Source organism: Rhinopithecus roxellana, chromosome 8 (assembly GCF_007565055.1).
Source record: "Rhinopithecus roxellana isolate Shanxi Qingling chromosome 8, ASM756505v1, whole genome shotgun sequence".
Lineage (NCBI taxonomy): Eukaryota > Metazoa > Chordata > Mammalia > Primates > Cercopithecidae > Rhinopithecus > Rhinopithecus roxellana.
The window spans coordinates 88,400,651-88,428,097 of record NC_044556.1 but is presented as its reverse complement, the minus strand read 5'-3'; the positions used below and the strand labels follow the sequence as shown (position 1 = coordinate 88,428,097).

Sequence of the window (27,447 nt, the reverse complement as noted above, 5' to 3'; positions counted from 1 at the left end):
TATGTAACAAACCTGCACATCGTGCATATGTACCCTGGAACTTAAAGTATAATAAAAATAAATAAATAAATAAATTCTGGGTTGAAAATTCTTTTCTTTAAGAAGGTTGAATATTGGTCCCCACTCTCTTCTGGCTTGTAGGGTTTTTGCAGAGAGATCCACTGTTAGTCTGATGGGCATCCCTTTGTGGATAACCCAACCTTTCTCTCTGGTTGCCCTTAATATTTTTTTCTTCATTTCAACCTTGGTGAATCTGACAATTATGTGTCTTGGGGATTCTCTTCTCGAGGAGTATCTTTTTATTGTTCTCTGTATTTCCTGAATTTGAATTTTGGCCTGTGTTGCTAGGTTGGGGAAGTTCTTCTGGATAATATCTTGAAGACTGTCTTCTAACTTGGTTCCATTCTCCCCACCACTTTCAGGTACACCAATCAAACCTAAGTTTGGTCTTTTCACATAGTTCCATATTTCTTGGAGGCTTTGTTTGTTCCTTTTCATTCTTTTTTCTCTAATCTTAATGCATTATTTCATCAAATTGTTCTTTAATCTCTGATATCCTTTCTTCCGCTTGATCGATTCAGTTATTGATACTTGTGTATGCTTCACGAAGTTCTCTTGCTGTGTTTTTTAGCCCATGAGGTCATTTATGTCCTTCTCTAAACTGGTTAGTCTACTTATCAATTCCTCTAACCATTTTTCAAGGTTCTTAGCTTACTTTCATTGGGTTGGAACATGCTCCTTTAGCTCAGAGGAGTTTGTTATTACCTACCTTCTGAAGCCTACTTCTGTCAGTTCATCAAACTCATTCTCCTTCCAGTTTTGTTGCCTTCCTGGCAAGGAATTGCAATCCTTTGGAGGAGAAGAGGCATTGTGGTTTTTGGTGTTTTCAGCCTTGGTGTGCTGGTTTTTCCTCATCTTCATGGACTTATCTACCTTTGGTCTTTGATGCTGGTGACTTTCAGATGAGGTTTCTGTGTGGACTTCCTTTTTGTTGATGTTGAGGCTCTTCCTTTCTGTTAGTTTTCCATCTAACAGTCAGGACTCTTGGCTGCAGGTCTGCTAGAGTTTGCTGGAGGTCCACTCCAGACCCTGTTTGCCAGGGTATCAGCAGCAGAGGTTGCAGAACAGCAAAGATTGCTGCCTGCTGTTTCCTCTGTAAGCTTCCTCTCAGAGGGGCACCCACCAGATGCCAGCCAGGGTTCTCCTCTATAAGGTGTTTGTTGGCCCCTGCTGGGAAGTTTATCCCAGTCAGGAGGCTTGGGGGTCACGCACTCACTTGAGGAGGCAGTCTGTCCTTTAGCAGAGCTCGAGCACTGTGCTGGGAGATCTACTGCTCTCTTCTGAGCCAGCAGGAAGGAATGTTTAAGTCTGCTGAAGCAGCAGCCACCCCTTCCCCCAGGTGCTCTGTCCCAGGCAGATGAGAGTTTTATCTATAAGCCCCTCACTTGGGGTGCTGCCTTTCAGAAATGCGCTGCCCAGAGAGGAGAAATCTTGAGAGGCAGTCTGGCTACAGCAGCTTTGCGGTGCTGTGGTGGGCTCTGCCTAGTTTGAACTTCCCAGTTCCTTTGTTTACACAGCAAGGGGAAAACCACCTATTCAAGCCTCTGTAACGGTGGATGCCCCTTCCCATACCAAGCTCGAGAGTCCCAGGTCAACTTCAGACTGATGTGCTGGCAGCGAGAATTTCAAGTCAGTGAATCTTAGCTTGCTGGGCTCCCTGGGGGTGGGATCTGCTGAACTAGATTCACGTGGCTTTCTGGTTTCAGTCTCCTTTCCAGGGGAGTGAACGATTCTGTCTTACTGGCGTTCCAGGCCAGTAAGTACCCTACTGGGGTATGAAGAAAAACTGCAGCTAGCTCGGTGTTTCCTGTAACAGTCACCCAGTTTCGTGCTTGAAACCCTTGTGGTGTAGGCACCCAAGGGAATCTCCTGGTCTGCAGGTTGCAAAGACCATGGGAAAAGTGTAGTATCTGGGCCAGAATGCACTGTTCCTCATGGCACTGTCCCTCACAACTTCCCTTGGCTAGGGGAGGGAGTTCCCTGACCCCTTGTACTTCCCTTGTGAGGTGATGCCCCACCCTGCTTCTGCTCACCCTTTGTGGGCTGCACTCACTGTCTAACCAGTCCCAATGAGAGGAGCTGGGTACCTCAGTTGGAAATGCAGAAATCACCCACCTTCTGCGTTGATCTCGCTGGGACCTGCAGACTGGCACTTTTCATGCTTAAATCATGTTAGCTAAACATAAAACACTTTAAAAACACTACTGCATTTCTTCTTGAACCATATTGATATTAACAAATCTTGTGTTCATCTCCTCTTGTTATTGTCTTTCTCACTCTGAAATTTCTGAGAATTTTTCTTTAATCTTAGGTATTATTCATAAATTGATATTGAACTTAGATATTCACAATAAATTGTTTCTTTGCTGAGAAATGCCACGCCTGAGGCTCAGGTGCACAGACCCTGCCTTAAAATGAGGCTATAACATGAGAATCTGTAAATCTCCCCTGTTCCCACCACAAGCCTTGAACCAAGTAACAAACAGCAATCTATTGCCAGGAAAGGTACAGGAGCATGGAAAATTTAAAGTCTGTGTTGCACTGAAGGTAACTATAGTAACACTAAAAGCCAAAGCGAGGTCAATATTGACTCAACCCACCATGCCACTACCTGAACAATGTGGCAGAAGAAAAAGTATGTCCATTTCCTGGGATCTCATTAAACTAAAGAGCTTCTGCACAGCAAAAGAAACTACCATCAGAGTGAACAGGCAACCTACAGAATGGGAGAAAATTTTTGCAATCTACTCATCTGACAAAGGGCTAATATCCAGAATCTACAAAGAACTCCAACAAATATACAAGAAAAAAACAAACAACCCCATCAAAAAGTGGGCAAAGGATATGAACAGATATTTCTCAAAAGAAGACATTCATACAGCCAACAGACACATGAAAAAATGCTCATCATCACTCGCCATCAGAGAAATGCAAATCAAAACCACAATGAGATACCATCTCACACCAGTTAGAATGGCAATCATTAAAAAATCAGGAAACAACAGTTGTTGGAGAGGATGTGGAGAAATAGGAACACTTTTACACTGTTGGTGGGATTGTAAACTAGTTCAACCATTATGGAAAACAGTAGGGCAATTCCTCAAGGATCTAGAACTAGATGTACCATATGACCCAGCCATCCCACTACTGGGTATATACCCAAAGGATTATAAATTATTCTACTACAAAGACACATGCACACGTATGTTTATTGCGGCACTATTCACAATAGCAAAGACTTGGAATCAACCCAATGTCCATCTGTGACAGACTGGATTAAGAAAATGTGGCACATATACACCATGGAATACTATGCAGCCATAAAAAAGGATGAGTTTGCGTCCTTTGTAGGGACATGGATGCAGCTGGAAACCATCATTCTTAGCAAACTATCACAAGAAGAGAAAACCAAACACCGCATGTTCTCACTCATAGGTGGGAACCGAACAATGAGATCACTTGGACTCAGGAAGGGGAACATCACACACCGGGGCCTATCATGGGGAAGGGGGAGGGAGGAGGGATTGCATTGGGAGTTATACCTGATATAAATGACGAATTGATGGGTGCTGACGAGTTGATGGGTGCAGCACACCAACATGGCACAAATATACATATGTAACAAACCTGCACGTTATGCACATGTACCCTAGAACTTAAAGTATAATAAGAAAATGAAAAAAAAAAAAAAAAGAAGAAAAAGTATGTCCATTTCCAGGTATAACTACTGTATACCTCAATCTCTAATTTCTTTTATACACAATATCTGGTATTCAATTAACAATTATGAGACATAAAAATAAGCAAGATTAAGAAAAGTCATGTTGCCAAGAGAAAAAGCAGTCAAGGGAACAGACCCAGAGATGGCCCAGATGTTGAAATTATCAGACAGGAATTATTTTTAAAAAACTATGATTAAAATGTAAACGATCTAATGTTGAAGGAAGAAATCATTCATGGATAGAGAGGGAATTCCAGCAGAGAGATGAAAACTATAGAAAAGGTCAAGGGAAATGATGAAAATAAAATCCACAATATCAAATATGAGAATTGTTTCAACGGGCTTACAGCAGACTCCATGCAGCAGAGCAAGGAATCAGTAAATTGGAAGACAAGTCAATAGAAATCAACCAAACACAAACACAAAGAGAAAAAAGAAAACAAACCAAAAAGAACAGAACATCCAAGAGGTGTAGGTAAATATATCTATATAACATTTCTAGGTGTGGGATTTTACATTTTGTCATGTTTAATGCTCCAGGATCCTATTCAATCTTAGGTCTCACATTTTCTCTAATTCTCTGAACTCCTAGGCAATTATTCCCTGAAACATTTCTTCCCCTCTATTTATTTTACTATATCTTTCTGGAGGTTCTGTTATATGAATAATATAACAGAATAACCTTTCAATTTTTATTAATCTTTCAACTATATACACATATTTCTGTATTAAAGAAACATGTTTGTTGTATATTTAAAATACATAATATTTAACCTCTTTAGCTCTTCCTGATGCATTCTGAGAGTTCCTTGGCTGTTGTTACAGCCCTCACTAATCTGCTATAGAGCTAACCAATCCAGCATTCAACCCATTTATTATGTTATTTTAACTAATACATATCCTCCAGTTGTTGTTTTTTTTAACTGATTCTTTTTGCTTTGTTTCCAGTACTGCAACTTTCCTGGGTTGTACTTCTGATGAATTTAGAAGTGTGAATCTGGGGAGGGAGTGGTCACTCTTCAAAGCACGTCACTTGTGTGTTAACAATCTGTATCTACTCTGGCACTGTTCTTTTTCTAAGTGTGGTCTCTCTTTTTTAATCATCTTGGCTTTAAGATTTGAAGAGGGGTGGCAGTAGGAAAAAATATGTTTTTACCTACTCCCTAAACCTAGATAGGCTTCCCTGACAATGGGACATTTTGTTGCTGCCCCTGGCTGTGCTGTGGTATGCTAACTGGCAAACAATGGACAATAGCCCATTCAGAGTTGAGTTGATGAGGAAAGTACACACCTAAATATTTTCTTCCACTTTATCTCCTATTCATGGCATCCAGGGTTGTTCAGGACTGCTGCTTCCTCTTGTTGGGATCTAACCATATTACGTTACCTCAGGGATTTATAACGATTTCTATATTGGTTTGATGAATCAAAAATTGGTTTGAGAGAGAGAATTGGGAGCCTGTGCTACTCTGCCATCTTACCAAAAACTGCATAAAACCAGCATTTAGATTTAGGGATTCTGACTTCAAAGACAATACCAATACCTTATCTATAATACTATATGATTTTCTGAATCTGTTTATCCCTCCTTACATGTTTTACTACTTTTCATGATTATGCCTTTGTGTGATTACAACTTACACCCGGAATTCTAAACAGGTTTTTTTCACTATTTCTAACTCTAAAAATCTTTAAAATCCAGTGAAAACATTCTCCTTTAATAGAGACCCTCTAGTGGTTCTTTACAATCATTTTTCCTGTGATCCTTCAACACTTGTATGATACTAATTTACTTTTGATATGTTCCTCCATAAATGGTTTTTAGTTTGTTCCATGTGCATATCTGCTGTTGGTCCAAATAGACTAAAAATGCTTGCTCTTTGAGAGATTTTCTAAAATCTAATATAAGGTGATAAACTGGCATTGACTAGTTAAGATGTATCATTGACATGACTTAGAGAGAAAAACTCACTTTGTTCAAATCCTCCATTTTTACCCATGAAGTCAAAGAAAGCATCAAGAATTCTGCAGAGGGTTATGATGATTGTTATGTCCTCCATAGGATATGGCTGAAATTTCTGACGATTCTTTATAAATTGTAGTCCGTCTGTGACACTATTTTTAATCATGAATTCAAGACAATCCACTCCTGATTGACTTATAATTTTAGAAGTTTTCAGAAGCCATGACTTAACATAAGGCTCCCATCCCAGATCAACAGGATCCTAATAATAAAAAGCAAAATATAATCTTATGTAAATAAATAAAAATATGGTACATCCTCTGGAATGATTTGTGATTTCTAACTATGGTCTTACAAGAAAACAAGCAATTGGGGGATTATGTATAGGAAGGTGTATTGAGGCTCTGTGTTGAGGGGAACTGCTTACCCAGAAGTCAGCCCTATACTTAGATTTATTTATAACATTCAGTTAAGTAGATTAGAGCATAGGGCTAATTATAGTTAATAACTTCATGTATAGAGAATAGACAATATAGCTAATAACTTCATGTTGTATTTTGTACTTCCTTCCCACTGTCTTCATAATGTGTTTTCCAAGTTCTTAGAGTCAGAGTGGGTATAAAAAGGTCTCAGGAACATCTTCCTCTATTGAAAAAATAATTCATATCAGCAGCCTAATTTGTCTATTGTTTTACTCACAGTTGTGGAAAATACTGACTCTCCAATTACTAAGAGTAGTATTAGAACAGTAATAATTAAATTCACATTCAATTCTGGATTATGAGGCTTTGGGAGACACAAAGATTTGGAACTATTGGGTTCATGCTGCTGGATACAAAGGTAAAAATAAAATAAACATAAAATGCTGTAAATAATAAATAGTTACTATCATAAACAACATTTTTGCTTTGGTAAAACATTTGTTTTTGAAAGCTTACCATATAGACCATGGCACATCGGCTGACAGTAGCAGGACTGGCCTGAGAGAGACTGTCCACTTCAAAAATCACTCTTATTTTATTAGTTAAAGCTATTCTCTCACTGTTTGCTAGGCATAATGTTCTAGTATCATCTAGCACAGAGTTCAGATTTTCTACCCAAAAGGTGTCCACTGGGCCATCTAAGATAATCCACTGCCAATCAAAATCTGGAGAGAAAAATATTTTTAATGTACCTGAGAATAACGTCAGTCTTCTTTCATTACAATCTTGCAAATTTTCTATTTTACTTAGAAAATATTAGATAATTAACCCTTACAATTTGCTTAGGAGAAACAGCTATAATTTTACCTTCTGCATAATAATTTGTAAGTTTGCCCTCCTCCCACCCCAGAATATTTTTTAGATATGTTGCCCCTGGGGAATAGCAAAGGGAACTAGATGTTCTTTGAAGAAAGAATCAGAGTTTAAAGTATACCACAGTTGGAACCCATTTACTCCTCTTTCCACAGGGTGTTAGTCCATTTGGGCTGCTGTAACAAAAAGCCTTAGACTGGATAGCTTACAAACTATAGACACTTATTTCTCACAGTTCTGGAGATTTGGAAGTCCAAGATCACAACACTAGCAGATTCCTTGTCTTGGGGGGCTATCTTAATGGTTCACAGAAGGGCACATTCTTTGTCCTCACATGGTGGAAGGGGTGAGGAATTTCTCTTGAGCTCCTTTTTCAGGGCACTAATGCCTTAATGAGGGCTCTACCCTCATGACCTAATCAACTGCCCAAGGCCCCCTGCCTTCTAATACCATCACCTTGGGTGTTAGAATTTCAACACATAGATTTTGGAGGGACACAAACCTTTAGACCATAGCACACATGCTATACTCACCATTGTGCTCCACAGTTTTAGAAAATCCACTGGTCAGGATAGGGGAGGTATGAATAGGTCACCATGCAGACAGAAAACAGATAACCACCAAAAAGATATTAAAATATCACAGAAGAATCCAAGAGCAGAGCTAGGATCCATATAGCCACTACTACTAAGAAGGGCTCTAATACCTGCCCTAGGAACTGCCTTAAAGTCCCATGAAGGAAACTAATGGTGCCTAATCACTGTACTCTCCCAAAAATAACACATAAAAATTCAGTAAAATAGAAGCAGAAGCAGAAATCTCTTTTAAAGTCTGGATTATATATATACTAATGGTGGATGTGTTGATAAGAAGTTCAACCTGGGTGTGGAAAGCAATGGTCAGTGCTCCTCCAGTATGACAAGGTCATATACATATTTTGTCCCACTGGCACATAGTAAAGTGTCTGGCATATTACAGGTGTGTAGTTCATTTTAGATAAATCTACTTGGGTTGTATGCTTTGGCCTGGAAATGTGCAAATTATTTGGAGTCCCATTTCAGAGGCAATACCAGTGGCAAATTGTAGATTGCCGCTGCTGCTTATCACATCATTATTTATTTCTACCTTTAATATCCACTTGGTTCTTTTGTAAACTGAAGGACTATTGAAGCCATAGTGCTTATATAATGTAATTACACACACACACACGCACACACACACACACAGTAATATAATATGTGGTAATACTACACAAATTTTAAATAAACATATGAAGAAATAAATGGTACAGGAACAAAATATTACCAGTCAAAAACATGTTTAAACATATAAATATAGCTCATATTGGTTCAGAGTTTGTCTTCTATATCAGTTAACCATCTTTCTTGAATTTAGTAACACTTACTGTGATTTTCTGGAATTTTAACAACTTTCTCTATCTCCTCAAAAATATTATCATCAGTATCTGTCATATCAGAGGCATCAAGTTTGAAAACCTAAAATGTGTAATCAATAATGTTTAAATTTTTATTTAATAACACTTTTCAACCACAATGGATTTATATGTCAATATGCTTTCTTGAGTGATAAAAATATAAAAGGCAGAGAGTTCTATAACTGTAAAGACCAACATATAACCAGCATAGCCTAATGTAACTGACTTGTGACTATAGCTTATTTATTTTGGAAAACTATTTTACTTTGGTTTCTTTTTTCCCCCTGCAAAGACAGTACATGCTTATTGTAGGATGTCAAATAAAACAGAAAAACACAAAGAAGAAAGCAAAAGTTCTTTGAATTTCCATTACCCACAGACAATCACTATATATATTTTGGTGTATTTTTTTCTAGACTTTCCATCATATCAGTTCTTAAGTTTTAGAATACGTAGAATTACCTGCAGTTTGTTAAATTACAGATTGTAGCACCTCATCCTTGGAGATTCTAATTGAATAGGTTTGGGATGAAACCCAGAATTTTTCACTTTTAGTGAACATTAAATCATCTCGAGTTATTCTAATACACGTTATTTTTACACCAACCTTTGATACATTCTGATGTATGTATATTAACATATTAACTCCTTATTATGTTGAGATGGGGAGGTTTAATTATTCATCTCTCTAAAAGAGCTGAGTAATATATCATCAGCTTATTGGCACTGGTTTCCTTAACCATCAATAGTAGTCGGAGAGAAAACCAAACAATAGAGCTATGCTGGGGGCACAGTGTAGGTTCTAAAGAGAGACAAAGGTGCTCGTGTTTCAACCCGGTCCTAGGAATACAGCAAATAGTAATCAGTTCCTACTAATTTCCAGCCTCATCACAAAGTAAGCAAGTCCTAGGCTATTTCCAATTATTATTCCTGTTACAAAAGTAATTATGATGCTTGGATATACATCATTATGCTCTAGCGCATTTCTTTCTCTAAATGGATTGTTTTGACTTGCAGAGATCATGGCAGATGGAGGCAGTACTAGATTGCAGCTCCTGCTTGGATGGACAAAGAAGTATGTGGAGGCTCACATCATGAACTTTTGCTCCAGAATGACTGCAAGAATAAATCAGGAAAGCCGAGAGAACCCACAGACCCTCAAAAGAAAGTGGATTGCTCCTGCAGGACTGGGGAGACAGCCGAAATACTGAGAGTGCCCAAACTGTGGAAGTGGCAAAGGGGGATTGTCCACCCCCAAACACACACCCTCACTAGGGAACCTGAAGGTCTAGATCATGAAAAAAGATCTGCATGAGTTGTGTGACTTTACCTGGAACTTAGTCAACTTAGAGAGCTGAGTGAAATACAGGGGTAGAGGAAGCAGCAGGAAAAACCCTGTGGGCTCACCGGGTTCCCTAGCAAGCAATTTCTGCCTTGCCTCACAGGGGTCCTTGTGGGGGGCTGACAGAGGCATTGGGAAAAGGCCACAGGGAGAAAAACATCTCTAGCTGAACTCTGTAACAATTTGAACTGATCGAGAAGTCTCCTGGTCAGAACTCAGGGAAGGGCGTGAATCCAGTGTGCAGACTCCATAGGCGGAGGAAGCATGAAAACCCTACTTGCTTTTGCAGCTGGGAGATGGGCAGCCAGGACAAGTTCTCAGTCCTGCTCACCCACTGCCTGGAAACAGACCCAGTGCTATTGGGGGGACACAGTGGGAGTGAGACTAGCCCTTTGGATTGTGTGGGAGCTGGGTGAGGCCTGTGACTGCTGGCTCTCCCCCACTTCCCTGACAACCTGCATGACACAGTACATGACACAGTAGAGGCAGCCACAATCCTCCTAGGAACATAACTCCATTGACCTGGGAACCATACCCCTATCCCCCACAGAAGTCACAGCAAGACCTGCCCAAGGAGAGTCTGAGCTCAGACACGCCTAGTCTTGTCCCCACCTAATGGTCCTTCCCTACCCACCCTGGTAGCTGAAGACGAAGGGTATATACTCTTGGGAGTTCTAGGGCTTGCCCACTGCCTGTTCCTCCCCATACTACCACAGTTGATGCTTTCTTGAAAGTGCCACCTCCTAGGCCAGGCACTGTGGCTCACACCTATAATCCCAGCACTTTGGGAGGCCAAGGCAGGTGGATCACCTGAGGCCAGGAGTTTGAGAGCAGCCTGGCCAACATGGTGAAACCCCACCTCTACTAAAAATACAAAAATTAGCCAAGCGTCGTGGCAGGCACCTGTAATCCCAGCTACTCGGGAGGCCGAGGCAGGAGAATCACTTGAACCTGGGAGGCAGAGGTTGCAGTGAGCCAAGATTGCACCATTGCACTCCAGCCTGGGGGACAAGAGCAAGACTTAGTCTCAAAAACAGAAAGAAAGAAAGAAAAGAAAGAAAGAAGAAAGAAAGAAAGAAAGAAGAGAAGAAAGAAAGAAAGAAAGAGAAAGAAAGAAAGAAAGAAAGAAAGAGAGAAAGAGAGAGAGAAAGAGAGAGAAAGAGAGAAAGAGAAAGGAAGGAAGGAAGGGAAAGAAAGAAGAAAGAAAGAAAGAAAGAAGAAAGAAAGAAAGAAAGAAAGAAAGAAAGAAAGAAAGGAAGGAAGGAAGGAAGGAAGGAAGGAAGGAAGGAAGGAAGAAGGAAGGAAGGAAGAAGGGCGGGCGGGCGGGCGGGCGGGCCACCTCCTGGCAGAAGGCCAACAAGCACAAAAACAGTGCATTAAATAGAGTCCATTTTATCCCCCTGCCACTTCCACTGAAGCAGGTGCTGGTATCCATGGCTGAGAGACCCATAGATGGTTCACATCACAGGACTCTATGCAGACAACCCCCAGTACCAGCCTGGAGCCTGGTAGACTTGCTGGGTGTCTAGACTCAGAAAAGAGATAACAATCTCTACAGCTTGGCTCTCAGCAAGCCACATCCCTAGGAAAAGGGGGAGAGTCCTACATCAAGGGAACATCCTGTGGAACAAAAGAATGTGAATAACAGCCTTGAGTCCCAGACCTTCCCTCTGACAGAGCCTACCCAAATGAGAAGGAACCACAAAACCAACTCTGTTAGTATAAGAAAACAAGGTTCTTTAGCAGCCCCCCAAAACCACAGTAGCTCACCAGCAATGAATCTAAACCAAGAAGAAATCCCTGATTTACCTGAAAAAGCATTCAGCAGGCTAGTTGTTAAGCTAATCAGGGAGGCACCAGAGAAAGGTGAAGCCCAATTTAAGGAAGTCAAATAATAGTATAAGAAATGAGGGGATACATTTTTAATGAAATAGCTAGCATAAATAAAAAACAATCAAAACTTCAGGAAACAGTGGATGCACTTATAGAAATGCAAAATTCTCTGGAAAGTCTCAGCAACAGAATTGAACAAGCAGAAGGGAGAATTTCAGACCTCGAAGACAAGGTTTTCAAATTAACCCAATCCAACAAAAATTATAATAATAATAAGAAAATATAAACAAAGCCTGCAAGAAGTCTGGGATTATGTTAAATGACCAAACCTAAGAATAATTGGCATTCTTGAGGAAGAAGAGAAATCTAAAAGTTTGGATATTTGGGGGAATAACAGGAAAACTTCACCAGCCTTGCTAGAGACCTAGACATCTAAATACAAGAAGCTCAATGAATACCTGGGAAATTCATTGCAAAAAGATCATCGCCTAGACACACTGTCATCAGGATATCTAAAGTTAAGACAAAGGAAAGGATCTTAAGAGCTGTGAGGCAAAAGAACCAGGTAACCTATAAAGGAAAACCTATCAGATTAACAGCAGATTTCTCAGCAGAAACCCTGCAAGCTAGAAGGAATTGGGGCACTATTTTCAGCCTCCTTAAACAAAACAATCATCAACCAAGAATTTTGTATCCAGTGAAACTAAGCTTCGTAAATGGAGGAAAGATACAGTCTTTTTCAGACAAACAAATGCTGAGAGAATTCACCACTACCAAGCCAGAACTACAAGAACTGCCTAAAAGGAGCTCTAAATCTTGAAACAAATCCTGGAAACACATCAAAACAGAACCTCTTTTAAGCATACATCTCACAGAACCTATAAAAAATACAATTGAAAAAACCAAAAAAAATGAAAAACCAAGTATACAGGCAACAAATAGCATGATGACTGGAATGGTACCTCATAACTCAATACTAACATTGAATGTAAATGGCCTAAATGCTCCACTTAAAAGATACAGAATTGCAGAATGGGTAAGAATTCACCAACAATCTGCTGCCTTCCAGAGACTCACCTAACACATAATGACTCACATAAACTTAAGGTAAAGGGGTAGAAAAAGACATTCCATGCAAATGGACACACAAAATGAGCAGGAGTAGCTATTCTTATATCAGACAAAACAAACTTTAAAGCAACAGCAGTAAAAAAGACAGAGAGACATTATATAATGATAAAAGGCCTTGTCCAACAGGAAAATATCACAATCCTAAGTATATATGTGCCTAAAAATGGAGCTCCCAAATGTATAAAATAATTACTAATAGATCTAAGAAATGAGATAGACAACAACACAATAACAGTGGGGGACTTCAATACTCCACTGACAGCACTAGAGAGGTCATCAGACAGAAAGTCAACAAAGAATGAATTTAAACTATACCCTGTAATAAATGGACTTAACAGATATTTACAGCACATTCTACTCAACAACCATAGAATACACATTCTATTCATCAGTGCATGGAAATTTCTGCAAGATAGGCAATATGATAGGCCACAAAACAAGTCTCAACAAATTTAAGAAAATGAAATTATATCAAGCACTCTCTCAGACCACAGTGGAATAACACTGGAAATCAACTCTAAAAGGAACCTCCAAAACTATGCAAATATATGGAAATTAAATAACCTGTTCCTGAATGAAAACTGGGTCAAAATGAAATCAAGATGGAAATTTAAAAATTCTTTGAACTGAGCGACAATAGTGACACAACCTATCAGAACCTCTGGGATACAGCAAAGGCAGTGCTAAGAGGAAAGTTCATGCCCTAAACACTTACATCATAAAGACTGAAAGAGCACAAACTGACATTCTAAGGTCACACTTCAAAAACTAGAGAAACAAGAACAAACCAAACCCAACCCTAGCAGAAGAAAGAAAATAACCAAGATCAAAGCAGAACTAAATGAAATTGAAACAAAAAAAAAAAAAAATACAAAAGATAAATAAAACAAAAAGCTGGCTCTCTGAAAAAATAAAATTGTTAGACCATTAGAAAGATTAACTAAGAAAAGAAGACAGAAAATCCAAATAAGCTCAATTGGAAATGAAACAGTAGATGTTAAAACACCACAGAAACACAAAAGATCATTTAAGGTTACTATGAACACTTTTATGTGCATAAACTAGAAAACCTAGAGGAGATGGATAAATTCCTGGAAAGATACAACCCTCTTAGCTTAAATAAGGAAGAATTAGATACCCTGTACAGACCAATAACAAACAGTGAGAGTAAAATGGTAATAGAAAAAATAACCAACAAAAAAAGTCCAGGACCAGACAGATTCACAGCAGAATTATACCAGATGTTCAAAGAAGAGTTGGTACCAATCTTATTGACACTATTCCACAAGATAGAGAAAGAGGGAATCCTCCCTAAATCATTCTATGAAGTCAGTATCACCCTAATACCAAAACCAGGAAAGGACATAACCAAAAAAGAAAACTACAGACCAATATCCCTGATGAACATAGATGCAAAAATCCTTAACAAAATACTAGCTAAGTGAATCCAAGCATATCCAAAAGGTAATCTACCACGATCAGTGGGTTTCAGGGACGCAGGGATGATTTAACATATGCAAGTCAATAAATGTGATACACCACATAAACAGAATTAAAAAAAAAAATCCATGATCATCTCAATAGATGCAGAAAAAGCATTAAACAAAACCCAGCATTGCTTTATGATTAAAACTCTCAGCAAAATTGGCATACAAAGGGCTGGCCACAGTGGCTCACATCTGTAATCCCAGCACTTTGGGAGGCTGAGGTGGATGGATCATGAGGTCAGGAGATTGAGACCCTCCTGGCTAACACGGTGAAAACTTGTCTCTATTAAAAAATATAAAAAATTAGCCAGGCGTGGTGGTGGGTGCCTGTAGTCCTAGCTACTCAGGAGGCTGAGGCAGGAGAATGGTGTGAACCTGGGAGGTGGAGCTTGCAGTGAGCCAAGATCGCACCACTGCACTCCAGCCTGGGCAACAGAGTGAGACTCCATCTCAAAAAAAAAAAAAAAAAAAAAAAAAAAAAAAAAAAAAAAAAAAAAAAAAAGGTACACAAGGGACATATCTCAATGTAATAAAAGCCATCTAAGAAAAACCCACAGCCAATATAATACTGAACGGGAAAAAGTTGAAAGCATTCCTTCTGAGAACTGGAACTAGACAAGGATGCCCACTCTCACCACTTCTCTTCAACATAGTACTGGAAATCCTAGCCAGAGCAATCAGACAAGAGAAAGAAATAGAAGGCATCCAAATCAGTAAAGAGTAACTCAAACTGTCACTGTTTGCTGATGACAGGATTGTTTACCTAGAAAACCCTAAAGACTCCTCCAGAATGCTCCTAGAAATGATAAAAGTATTCAGCAAAGTTTCTAAATACATAATTAATGCACACAAATCAGTAGATCTTCTATACACCAACAGTGACCAAGCTGAGAATGAAATCAAGAACTCAACACCTTTTACAATAGCTGCAGAAAAAAATAAAATACTTAGGAATATACCTAACCAAGCAGGTGAAAGACAAGGAAAACTACAAAACACTGCAGAAAGAAATCACAGACAACACAAACAAATGGAAACACATTCCATGCTCATGGATGGGAAGAATCAATATTGTAAAAATGACCATACTGCCAAAAAAAGCAATCTACAAATTCAACACTATTTCCATCAAAATACCACCATCATTCTTCACAGAACTAGAAAGAACAATCCTCAAATTCATAAGAACCAAAAAAGAGCCTGCATAGCCAAAGCAAGACTAAGCAAAAAGAACAAATCTGGAGGCATCATATTACTTGATTTCAGACTATACTATAAGGCCATAGTCACCAAAACAGCATGGTACTGGTATAAAAATAGGCACATAGACCAATAGAAAAGAATAGAGAACCCAGAAATAAAGCCAAATACTTACAGTCAACTGATATTTGACAAAACAAATAGAAACATAAAGTGGGAAACCTTACTCAACAAATGGTGCTGGGATAATTGGCAAGCCACATGTAGGAGAATGAAACTGGATTCTCACCTCTCACCTTATATAAAAATCAACTCAAGATGAATCAAGGACTTAAATCTAAGACCTGAAACTATAAAAATTCTAGAAAATATCATTGGAAAAACCTTTCTAGACATTGGCTTAGGCAAGGATTTCATGACCAAGAACCCCAAAGCAAATGCAACAAAACAAAGATAAATAGCTGGGACTTAATTAAACTAAAGAACTTTGCACAGCAAAAGGAACAGTCAGCAGATTAAACAGACAACACACAGAGTGGGAGAAAATCTTCACGCTCTATACATTTGATGAAGGACTCATATCCAGAATCTACAACAAATTCAAGTGAATTAGCAAGAAAAAACAAACAAACAATACTATTAAATTAGCAAGAAAAAAACAAACAATCCCATCAAAAAGTGGGCTAAAGACATGAATAGGCAATTCTCAAAAGAAGATATACAAACAGCCAACAAACATGAAAAAATGCTGAATATCACTAATTATCAGGGAAATGCAAATAAAAATCACAATACCACTGTACTCCTGCAAAAATGGCCATAATCAAAAAATCAAAATATCAAAAAATAGATGTTGGTGTGGATGTGGTGAACAGGGAACATTTCTACACCGCTGGTGGGATAGAGAACTAAAAGTAGAACTACCATTTGATGCAGCAATCCCACTACTGGGTATTTACACAGAGGAAAAGAAGTCATTACATGAAAAAGGTACTTGCACACACATGTTCATGGCAGCCCAACTCACTATTGCAAAAACATGAAACCAATCCAAATGCCCATCAATCAACGAGTGGATAACTAAACTGTTGTGTATATATATGTATACTACGGAATACTACAGCCATAAAAATGAATTAATGGCATTCGCAGAGGTCTGCATGAGATTGGAGACTATTATTCTAAGTGAAGTAACTCAGTAATGGAAAACCAAACATCATATGCTCTCACTTATAAGGGGGAGCTAAGCTATGAGGATGCAAAGGTATAAGAGTGACACAATGGACTTTGGGGACCTAGGGGGAAAGGGTAGGAAGGGGGTGAGGGGTAAAAGACTACAAATTGTGTGCAGTGAATACTGCTCAGGTGATGGGTTCAGCAAAATCTCACAAATCACCACTAAGGAACTTATTCATGTAACCAAACACCACCTGTTCCCCAATAACCTATGGAAATTAAAAATAAATAAATAAATAAATAAATAAATAAATAAATAAATAAATAAATAAGTTTTTAAAAAAGTTAGACTGTGGGTCGAAAGTTATACATATTTTATTTTTTAATAAATTCCATTAGATTACTTTACAAAAGTGTGTGGCAATAACACTCCCACCAACAAGGTGTAAGAATGCATCATTCTCCATATCCTTGCTAACACTGAAAGTATTCACTATTAATATTGTTAAGGCTTGAAAACCTGATGAGAAGAAAAAGTGCCTATCATTGTTATAACTTTTTTTTGAATAATAGCTGGGTTGAGCATGTTTTCACATATTCATATATTTAATGACAACTGTAATTTTTCTATCAATTTTCTACTTATAGCTTTTCCTTATTTACTTAGTTGATAGCTCCTTATTGATTTTTCCTAACTTTTATTTTAGATTCAGGGGTACATGTGCAGGTTCGTTATATAGATAAATTGTGTGACTCAGGGGTTTGGTATACAGATTTTTACCCAGGTAATAAGCATAGTATCCAATAGGTAGTTTTTTGATCCTCTCCATCCTCCCATCCTCCACCCTCAAGTAAGCCCCAGTGTCTATTGTTCCCATCTTGGTGTCCGTGTGTAGTCAATGTTTAACTTTCACTCATTAGCAATAACATGTAGTATTGATTTTCTGTTCCTCAGTTAGTTCACTTAGGATAATGGCTTCCAGCTCCATCCATATAGCTGCAAAGATCATGATCTCATTCTTACAACTTTATAGTATTCTATGCTGTATATGTACCACATTTTCTCTATCCAGTCTACCATTGATGGGCATCTAGGTTAATTCCATGTCTTTGCTATTTTGTATAGTGCTGTAATGAACATATGTATGCACGTGTCTTTATGGTACAATAATTTATATTAATTTGGGTATATATGCCCAAAAATGGGATTGCTGGGTTGAATGGTAGTTCTAAGTTCTTTGAGAAATCACTCCACAGTGGCTGAACTAATTTACATTCCCACCAGCAGTGTATAAATGTTCCCTTTTCTCCATAACCTCGCTAGCATCTGTTATTTTTTAACTTCTTGTAATAGCCATTCTGACTGGTGTGAGATGGTATCTCATTGTGATTTTCATTTGCATTTTTCTAATCATCAGTGATGATGACCATTTTTTCATATGCTTATTGGCTCAATGTATATCTTCTTTGGAGAAGTGTCTGTTCATATCCTTTGCCCACTTACTAGTGGGATGTTTTTTTCTTGCCAATTTGTTTAAGTTTCTTATGGATTCCAGATATTAGACCTTTATCAGATACACAGTTTGCAAATATTTTCTTCCATTCTATAGGTTATCTGTTTATTCTATTGATAGCCCTTTTCTTTCTGTGCAGAAGCTCTTTAATTTGGTTGCATTTGTCAATTTTTGTTTCATTGCAATTGCTTTTGGTGTCTTCATCATGAAATCTTTGCCCAGGCACATGCACAGAATGGTTTTCCTAGGTTTCTTCTATAGTTTCAGGTTTTACATGTAAATCATTAATCTATCTTGAGTTGATTTTTGTATATCGTGAAAGGAAGGGGTCCAGTTTCAATCTTCTACATACGTCTAGCCAGGTATCCCAACATCATGTATTGAACAGGAAGTCCTTACCCCACTATTTATTTTTTCAAACACTGGCAACTTTTTGTCAACTTGTCAAAGATCAGAGATTGTAGGTGTGCAGCATTATTTCTGGGCTACTCTGCTCTATTTGTCTATGTGTCTGCATTTGTATAAGTATCATGTTGTTTTGGTTACTGTAGCCTTGTAGTATGGTTTGAAATTGGGTAACATGATGCCTTCAGCTTCATTCTTTTTGCTTAGGATTGCTATGGCTATTCAGCTCTTTTTTGTTTCCTAAGAGTTTTATAATAAGTTTTTCTAATTCTGTGGAAAATGTCACTGGTAGTTGATAGGAATAGCATTAAGTCTGTAATTGCTTTCGGCAGTATGGCCATTTTAGCAATATCGAATCTTCCAATCTACGACCATGGAATGTTTTTCCATTTGTTTGTGTCATCTCTGATTTCTTTCAGTACTGTTTTGTTATTCTCATTATAGACATCTTTCACCTCCTTGGTTAGATGTATTCCTGGGTATTTTACTTTTTTGTGGCTATGGTGAATGAGATTGTGTTCTTGATTTGGCTCTCAGCTTGGACATTATTGGTGTATACAAATGTTACTAATTTTTGTACCTTTATTTTATACTCTGAAACTTTGCTGAAGTTGTTTATGAGATTTAGGAGCTTTTGGGCAGAAACTATGGGGTTTTCTAGGTATAGAATGATACTATCTGCAAATAGAGATAGTTTAACTTCCTCTCTTCTTATCTGGATGTCATTTATTTCCTTCTATTGCCTGATTGCTCTGGATAGGAATTGCAATACTATGCTGAATAGGCATGGTGATAGTGGGCATCCTTGTGTTGTTCTGGTTCCGAAGTGGAATGCTTCCAGCTTTTCCCCATTCAGTATGATGTTGGCTGTGGGTATGTCATAGATGGCTCTTATTATTTTAAGGCATGTTCCTTCAGTGGCTAGCTTGTTAAGGGTGTTTAGCATGAAGGGATGTTGAATTTTCTCAAAAGCCTTTTCTGCATTTATTGAAATAATCATGTGGTATTTGTTTTAAATTTGGTTTATGCGATAAATCACATTTATTAATTTGTGTATTTTGTTTTTTTTTTTTTTTTTTTTTTTTTTTTTGAGACGGAGTCTTGCTCTGTCGCCCGGGCTGGAGTGCAGTGGCCGGATCTCAGCTCACTGCAAGCTCCGCCTCCCGGGTTTACGCCATTCTCCTGCCTCAGCCTCCCGAGTAGCTGGGACTACAGGCGCCCGCCACCTCGCCCGGCTAGTTTTTTTGTATTTTTAGTAGAGACGGGGTTTCACCGTGTTAGCCAGGATGGTCTCGATCTCCTGACCTCGTGATCCGCCCGTCTCGGCCTCCCAAAGTGCTGGGATTACAGGCTTGAGCCACCGCGCCCGGCCTAATTTGTGTATTTTGAACAAGCTTTGCATGCCAGGGATAAAGCCTACTTGATCAAGGTGGATTAGCTTTTTGATGTGCTGCTGAATTTAATTTGCTATTATTTTATTGATAATTTCTGCATCTATGGTCATCAAGAATATTGGCCTTAAGTTTTCCATCTTCTGTGCTTCTGCCAGATTTTGATATTGGAATGATGCTGGCCTCACGGATTGAGTTAGGAAGGAGTCTCTCTTCCTCAAATTTCTGGAATAGTTTCAGTAGTATTGGTACCAGCTCATCTTCATACAGCTGGTAGAATTCAGCTGTGAATCCATCTGGTCCACAGCCTTTTCTGGTTGATAGGCTTTTTATTACTGATTCAATTTTGGAACTCATTATTGGTCTCTTGAGGGATTCAGTTTCTTCCTGGATCAATCTTGGGAGGTTGTATGTTTCCAGGATGTATTCATTTCTTCTAGGTTTTCTAGTTTGTGTGCATAGAATTGTTCATAATAGTCTCTGATGGTTTTTTGTATTTCTGAGCGGTGAGGCACAATGTCCCTGTTGTCATTTCTGATTGTGTTTACTTGGATCTTCTCTCTTTCTTCTTTACTAGTCTAGCTAGTGGTCTATCAATCTTATTTATTGTTTCAAAGAATCAGCTCCTGGTTTTATTGTTTTTTTTTTTTTTTTTTTTTTTTTTTTTTTTTTCTCGTCTCAATTTCCTTCAGCTCAGCTCTGATGTTGTGTATCTCTTTTCTTCTGCCGGCCTTGGGGTTGGTTTGCTCTTGTATTTCTAGTTCCTCTAGGAATAATGTTAGTTTGTTAATTTGAGAGCTTTCTGACTTTTTTATGTTGGTATTCAGTGCTATAAACTTTCCTCTTAACACACTTCATCTGTGTTTCAGAGATTTTGGTATGTCTTACCTTTGTTCTCATTAGTTTAAAAAATGTATTGATTTCTGCCTTAGTTTAATTGTCATTCTGGAGCAGGTTGTTTAATTTCCATGTAATTGTATAGTTTGGAGGAATCTTCTTAGGATTGGTTTCTATTTTTATTGTGCTGTGGTCCAAGAGTGTAGTTATTATTTCAGTTTTGTTGAATTTGCAGAGAATAATTTTATGGTTGATTTTGTGGTTGATTTTAGCTTTTTGTGGCACAAGCATATGAGAATAATGTATACTCTGTTCTGAGTGGAGAGTTCTGCAGATATCCATTAGACATATTTGGTCAAGTGTCAAGTTCCAGCTCCAAATATCTTTGTTAGTTTTCTGCATGAATGATCTAATACTGTCAGTGCATTGTTGAGTCTCCCACTATTATTGTGTGGTTATCTAACTCTCCTCATAGGTCTCTAAGAACTTGTTTTAGAAATCTGGGTGCTCCTGTGTTAGGGGCATATACATTTAGGATACTTAAGTCGTCTTGTTGAATTGAACCCTTTACCATTATGTAATATTTTTCTTTCTTTTTTTGAGCATTGTTTTTAAAAGCTGGTTTTGTCTGAAATTAGAATAGCAATCCCTGGTTTTTCTTGTTTTCCATTTCTTGGTAGATTTCTCTTCACCTTTTTACTTTTGGCACATGGGTGTCATTGCTTGTGAGGTGGATCTCTTGAAGACAGCCTGTTCAACTCACCCCTTACACAGTGGACACTAAGGCCAGTGTCAGTGCTCAGCTGCCCCATGCAGGGTTTCCAGCTTCCTCTCCCTTCAGCCCACAGTCTGTGCCCTTCCCCTGTCCACCCTCAATGTCTTCTCTCTGAAAAGCTGCTCAGAGTGTACTCTATGTTCTTTTCTCTCAGTGGGAGATGTTCCTCCTTGCTGCATCTAGTCATCCATCTTGGCTCTCTCCCCCTTATTCATTTTTGAAGTTCTTTTTTCATGTTAGGGACATTAACTCATGGTCTGTCAGTTTTGTAAATATTTTATTATTGATTGTGGTTTGCTTTAACTTTGTTTGTTGTAACTATTGCAAAATTTTCATATATATTTATAGTCAAATACTTTTATTTTTTATTTATGATTTCTGGGTGTCCAGTCTTAGATAAGGACTTCCTAACTGAGAACATGCCCTTAAATATTATGGTATGTCTATAATTTTATTTGTACATTTAGATTGTTCACTAATCTGGAATTTTATTTCTGCCTAAGGAAGAGATAGGAGTCTATGTTTTCACATAGGAAAATAGCAAACTTTACAGAGGACTAAATATGCAAAGCTTTCCTTACTGATTAGAAATATTATTTTAGTTGTATTATCAAATTTCTTTTTATGTTTGCATATGTTTCTGGACTCTATTCTGTGTCAGTATTTGTTGTGATTACAATTTGGATTTGTTCTAAAGTTTACTTAAAATATTTTAGAACTCTAAAGTACTATGATTTTCTGCCCAGATTCTCTCAAACTCTTGGACACTTACACTTACAAATAAATCTTAAAATAAAATCACCCAATTAAAAATAAAAAAAACCCCACATATTAATAGTCAATTGGTCTTCAACAAAGGTGCCAAGAATACACAATGGGGAAAGGATAGCATCTTCAATAAATGACATGGGAAAACTGTATATCTACATGCAGAATAATGAAATTGAATTCAATTTACATCTACACAAAAACCATCTGAAAAGAGATTAAAGACTTAAATGTAATTCCTGACTCTATAAAACTGCCAGAAGAAAACATAAAGGAAAACCTCCAGGACATTTGTCTGGGCAATTTTTTGGATATGACCTCAAAAGCATAGGCAACAAAAGCAAAAATAGACAAATGGGATTACATAATTAAAAAGCTTCTGCATAGCAAACATCAGAGTGAAGAGGCAACCTATGAAATGGGAGAAAGTATTTCCAAACTATATGTCTAATAAGGAGCTAGTATTCAAAATCTATAAGGAACCCAAACAACTTGACAGGAAGAAAACAAATAACCCAATTAAAAATTGGACAAAGGGGCCGGGTGCAGTGGCTCATGCCTGTAATCGCAGCACTTTGGGAGGCCGAGGTGGGTGGATCTGAGGTCAGAAGATCGAGACCATCCTGGCTAACACAGTGAAACCCTATCTCTACTAAAAAGACAAAAATTAGCCAGGTGTGGTGGCAGGCACCTGTGGTCCCGGCTACTTTTGAGGCTGAGGAAGGAGAATGGCATGATCCTGGGAGGTGGAGCTTGCAGTGAGCCAAGATTGTGCCACTGAACACCAGCCTGGGTGACAGAGCCAGACTCCGTCTCGAAAAAAAAAAATTGGACAAAAGATCTGAATAAATATGTCTCATAGAAGACATATAGATAGCCAACAGGTATATGATAAAATGCTCATTAAGGAAACGTAAATTAAAACTACAATGAGCTACCATCTCACAGCTTTTAGAATGGCTATTATCAAAAAGACAAAAGATAATAAACGTTGGTGAGGATGTGGTGACAGGGAACGTTTGTTATGATGTTGGTGGGAATGTAAATTAGATGTTATAAAAAACAATTTGGAGGTTCCATGAGAAATTAAAAATAGAAATGCCAAATTACCTGGTAATCCATTTACGGGCTATATACCCAAAGGAATAAAAATAGTACGTCAAAGAAAACTCTATACTCCCATGTTCATTGAAGCACTTTTCACAATAGCCAAGATGTGGAATCAACCTACATGTCCATCAGTGGATGAATGGATAGGAAATGTGGTATATATATATGAAAATCCTGTGAATTGTGACAGCATGGATGAACCTGGAGGTCATTACGTTAAGTGAAATAAGCCAAGCACAGAAAGACAAACAGTGCATAATTTTGCTTAATCTAAGAAAATTGAATTAATTGAAGCAGACAGTAGAATGGTGGTTGCCAGGAGCTGGGGGTGAGGTGAGAGGAAATGGGGGATGTTGGTCAAAGAATATAAATTTTCATTTAGACAGCCTAAATAAGTTCTGGAGATCTAGAGCATAGTGACTACAGTTAACAATAAAGTATTACATACTTGAAAATTGCTAAGAGTAGATCTTAAATATTCTCACTAAAAAAGGTAACTATGTAAGGTGATGGATATGTTAATTTTGCAAATGTGGTAATCACTCCACAATGTAAACATATATCAAAACATCATGTTGTATACTGTAAATATACACTTTTTTATTATACTTTATGTTCTAGGGTACATGTGCACAACATGCAGGTTTGTTACATATGTATATATGTGCCATATTGGTATGCTGCACCCATTAACTCATTTACATTAGGTATATCTTCTAATGCTATCCCTTCCACTACCCCCACTCCACAACAGGCCCCAGTGTGTGATGTTCCCCTTCCTGTGTCCAAGTGTTCTCACTGTTCTCAATTCCCACCTATGAGTGAGAACATGCAGTGTTTGGTTTTCCGTATTTGGGATAGGTTGCTCAGAATGATGGTTTCCAGCTGCATCCATGTCCCTACAAAGGACGCAAACTCATCCTTCTTTACGGCTGCATAGTATTCCATGGTGTATATGTGCCACATTTTCTTAATCCAGTCTGTCATTGACTGACATTTGGGTTGGTTCCAAGTCTTTGCTATTGTGAATAGTGCTGCAATAAACATATATGTGCAAGTGTCTTTATAGCAGCATGATTTATAATCCTTTGGGTATATACCCAGTAATGGGATGGCTGGGTCAAATGGTATTTCTAGTTCTAGATCCTTGAGGAATTGTCACACTGTCTTCCACAATGGTTGAACGAGTTTACAGTCCCACAAACAGTGCAGAAGTGTTTCTGCTTCTCCACATCCTCTCCAGCACCTGTTGTTTCCTGACTTTTTAATGATTGCCATTCTAACTGGTGTGAGATGGTATCTCCTTGTGGTTTTGATTTGCATTTCTCTGATGGCCAGTGATGATGAGCATTTTTTCATGTGTCTGTTGGCTGTGTAAATGTCTTCTTTTGAGAAGCGTCTGTTCATATCCTTTGCCCACTTTTTGATGGTTTTTTTTTTTCTTGTAAATTTGCTTGAGTTCTTTATAGGTTCTGGATATTAGCCCTTTGTCAGATGAGTAGATTGCAAAAATTTTCTCCCATTCTGTAGGTTGCCTGTTCACTCTGATGGTAGTTTCTTTTGCTCTGCAGAAGCTCTTTATTTTAATTAGATCCTATTAGTCAATTTTGGCTTTTGTTGCCATTGCTTTTGGTGTTTTAGACATGAAGTCCTTGCCCATGCCTATGTCCTGAATGGTGTTGCCTAGGTTTTCTTCTAGGGTTATTATGGTTTTAGGTCTAACATTTAAGTCTCTAATCCATCTTGAATTAATTTTTGTATAAGGTGTAAGGAAGGGATCCAGTTTCAGCTTTCTACTTATGGCTAGCCAGTTTTCCCAGCACCATTTATTAAATAGGGAATCCTTTCCCCATTTCTTGTTTCTCTCAGGTTTGTCAAAGATCAGATGTTTGTAGAATTGTGGTATTATTTCTGAGGGCTCTGTTCTGTTCCATTGGTCTAGATCTCTGTTTTGGTACCAGCACCATGCTGTTTAGATTACTGTAGCCTTGCAGTATAGTTTGAAGTCAGGTAGCGTGATGCTTCCAGTTTTGCTCTTTTGGCTTAGGATTGTCTTGGCAATGCAGGCTCTTTTTTGGTTCCATATGAACTTTAAAGCAGGTTTTTCCAATTCTGTGAAGAAAGTCATTGGTAGCTTAATGGGGATGGCACTGAATCTATAAATTACCTTGGGCAGTATGGCCATTGTCATGATATTGATTCTTCCTATCCATGAGCATGGTATGTTCTTCCATTTGTTTGTGTCCTCTTTTATTTCACTGAGCAGTGGTTTGTAGTTCTCCTTGAAGAGGTCCTTTACATCCCTTGTACGTTGGATTCCTAGGTATTTTATTCTCTTTGAAGCAATTGTGAATGGAAGTTCATTCCTGATTTGACTCTCTGTTTGTCTGTTACTGGTGTATAAGAATGCTTGTGATTTTTGCACATTGATTTTGTATCCTGAGACTTTGCTGAGGTTTCTTATCAGCTTAAGGAGATTTTGGGCTGAGATGATAGGGTTTTCTAAATATACAATCATGTCATCTGCAAACAGGAACAATTTGACTTCCTCTTTTCCTAATTGAATACCCTTGATTTCTTTCTCTTGCCTCATTGCCCTGGCCAGAACTTCCAACACTATGTTGAATAGGAGTGGTGAGAGAGGGCATCCCTGTCTTGTGCCAGTTTTCAAAGGGAATTTTTCCAGTTTTTGCCCATTCAGTATGATATTGGCTGTGAGTCTGTCATAAATAGCTCTTATCATTTTGAGATATGCTCCATCAATACCGAATTTATTGAGAGTTTTTAGCATGAAGGGCTGTTGAATTTTGTCAAAGGCCTTTTCTGCATCTACTGAGATAATCGTGTGGTTTTTGTCTTTGGTTCTGTTTATATGCTGGATTATATTTATTGATTTGCGAATGTTGAACCAGCCTTGCATCCCAGGGATGAAGCCCACTTGATCATGGTGGATAAGCTTTTTGATGTGCTGCTGGATTTGGTTTCCCAGTATTTCATTGAGGATTTTTGCATCGATGTTCATCAGGGATATCGGTCTAAAAATCTCTGTTTTTGGTTGTGTCTCTGCCAGGCTTTGGTATCAGGATGATGTTGGCCTCATAAAATGAGTTAGGGAGGATTCCCTCTTTTTCTATTGATTGGAAAAGTTTCAGAAGGAATGGTACCAGCTCCTCCTTGTACCTCTGGTAGAATTCAGCTGTGAATCAGTCTGGTCCTGGACTTTTTTTGGGTTGGAAGGCTATTAATTATTGCCCCAGTTTCAGAGCCTGCTATTGGTCTATTCAGGGATTCAACTTCTTCCTGGTTTAGTCTTGGGAGAGTTTAAGTTTCCAGAAATCATCCATTTTTTCTAGGTTTTCTAGTTTATTTGCACAGACGTGTTTATAATATTCTCTGATGGTAGTTTGTATTTCTGTGAGGTCAGTGGTGATATCCCCTTTATCATTTTTTATTGCATCTATTTGTTTCTTCTCTCTTTTCTTCTTTATTAGTCTTGCTAGTGGTCTATCAATTTTGTTGATCTTTTCAAAAAAACCAGCTCCTGGATTCATTGATTTTTTGGAGGGTTTTTTGTGTCTCTATTTCCTTCAGTTCTGCTCTGATCTTAGTTATTTCTTGCCTTCTGCTAGCTTTTGAATGTATTTGCTATTGCTTCTCTAGTTCTTTTAATTGTGATGTTAGGGTGTCAGTTTTAGATCTTTCCTGCTTTCTCTTGTGGGCATTTAGTGCTATAAATTTCCCTCTACACACTGCTTTAAATGTGTCCCAGAGATTCTAGTATGTTATATTTTAGTTCTCATTGGTTTCAAAGAACATCTTTATTTCTGTCTTCATTCCGTTATGTACCCTGTAGTCATTCAGGAGCAGGTTGCTCAGTTTCCATGTAGTTGAGCGGTTTTGAGTTTCTTAATCCTGAGTTCTAGTTTGATTGCACTGTGGTCTGAGAGACAGTTTGTTATAATTTCTGTTCTTTTATATTTGCTGAGGAGTGCTTTACTTCCAAC

General features: G+C 38.1%; 1 protein-coding gene across 2 annotated transcripts in view; it reads right to left on the bottom strand.

The window, feature by feature from the left end:
• DNAH14 (dynein axonemal heavy chain 14) overlaps window positions 1–27,447 on the bottom strand; it is a 575,377-nt gene that overhangs the window by 251,012 nt on the left and 296,918 nt on the right. For both annotated transcript variants that reach the window (XM_030936505.1, XM_030936506.1), the window contains 3 exons: window positions 8,445–8,535; window positions 6,683–6,891; window positions 5,754–6,006 (listed from right to left, as the gene is read on the bottom strand). In XM_030936505.1, the coding sequence (XP_030792365.1) occupies window positions 5,754–6,006; window positions 6,683–6,891; window positions 8,445–8,535 (553 nt within the window). The remainder of the gene's footprint in view (window positions 1–5,753; window positions 6,007–6,682; window positions 6,892–8,444; window positions 8,536–27,447) is intronic.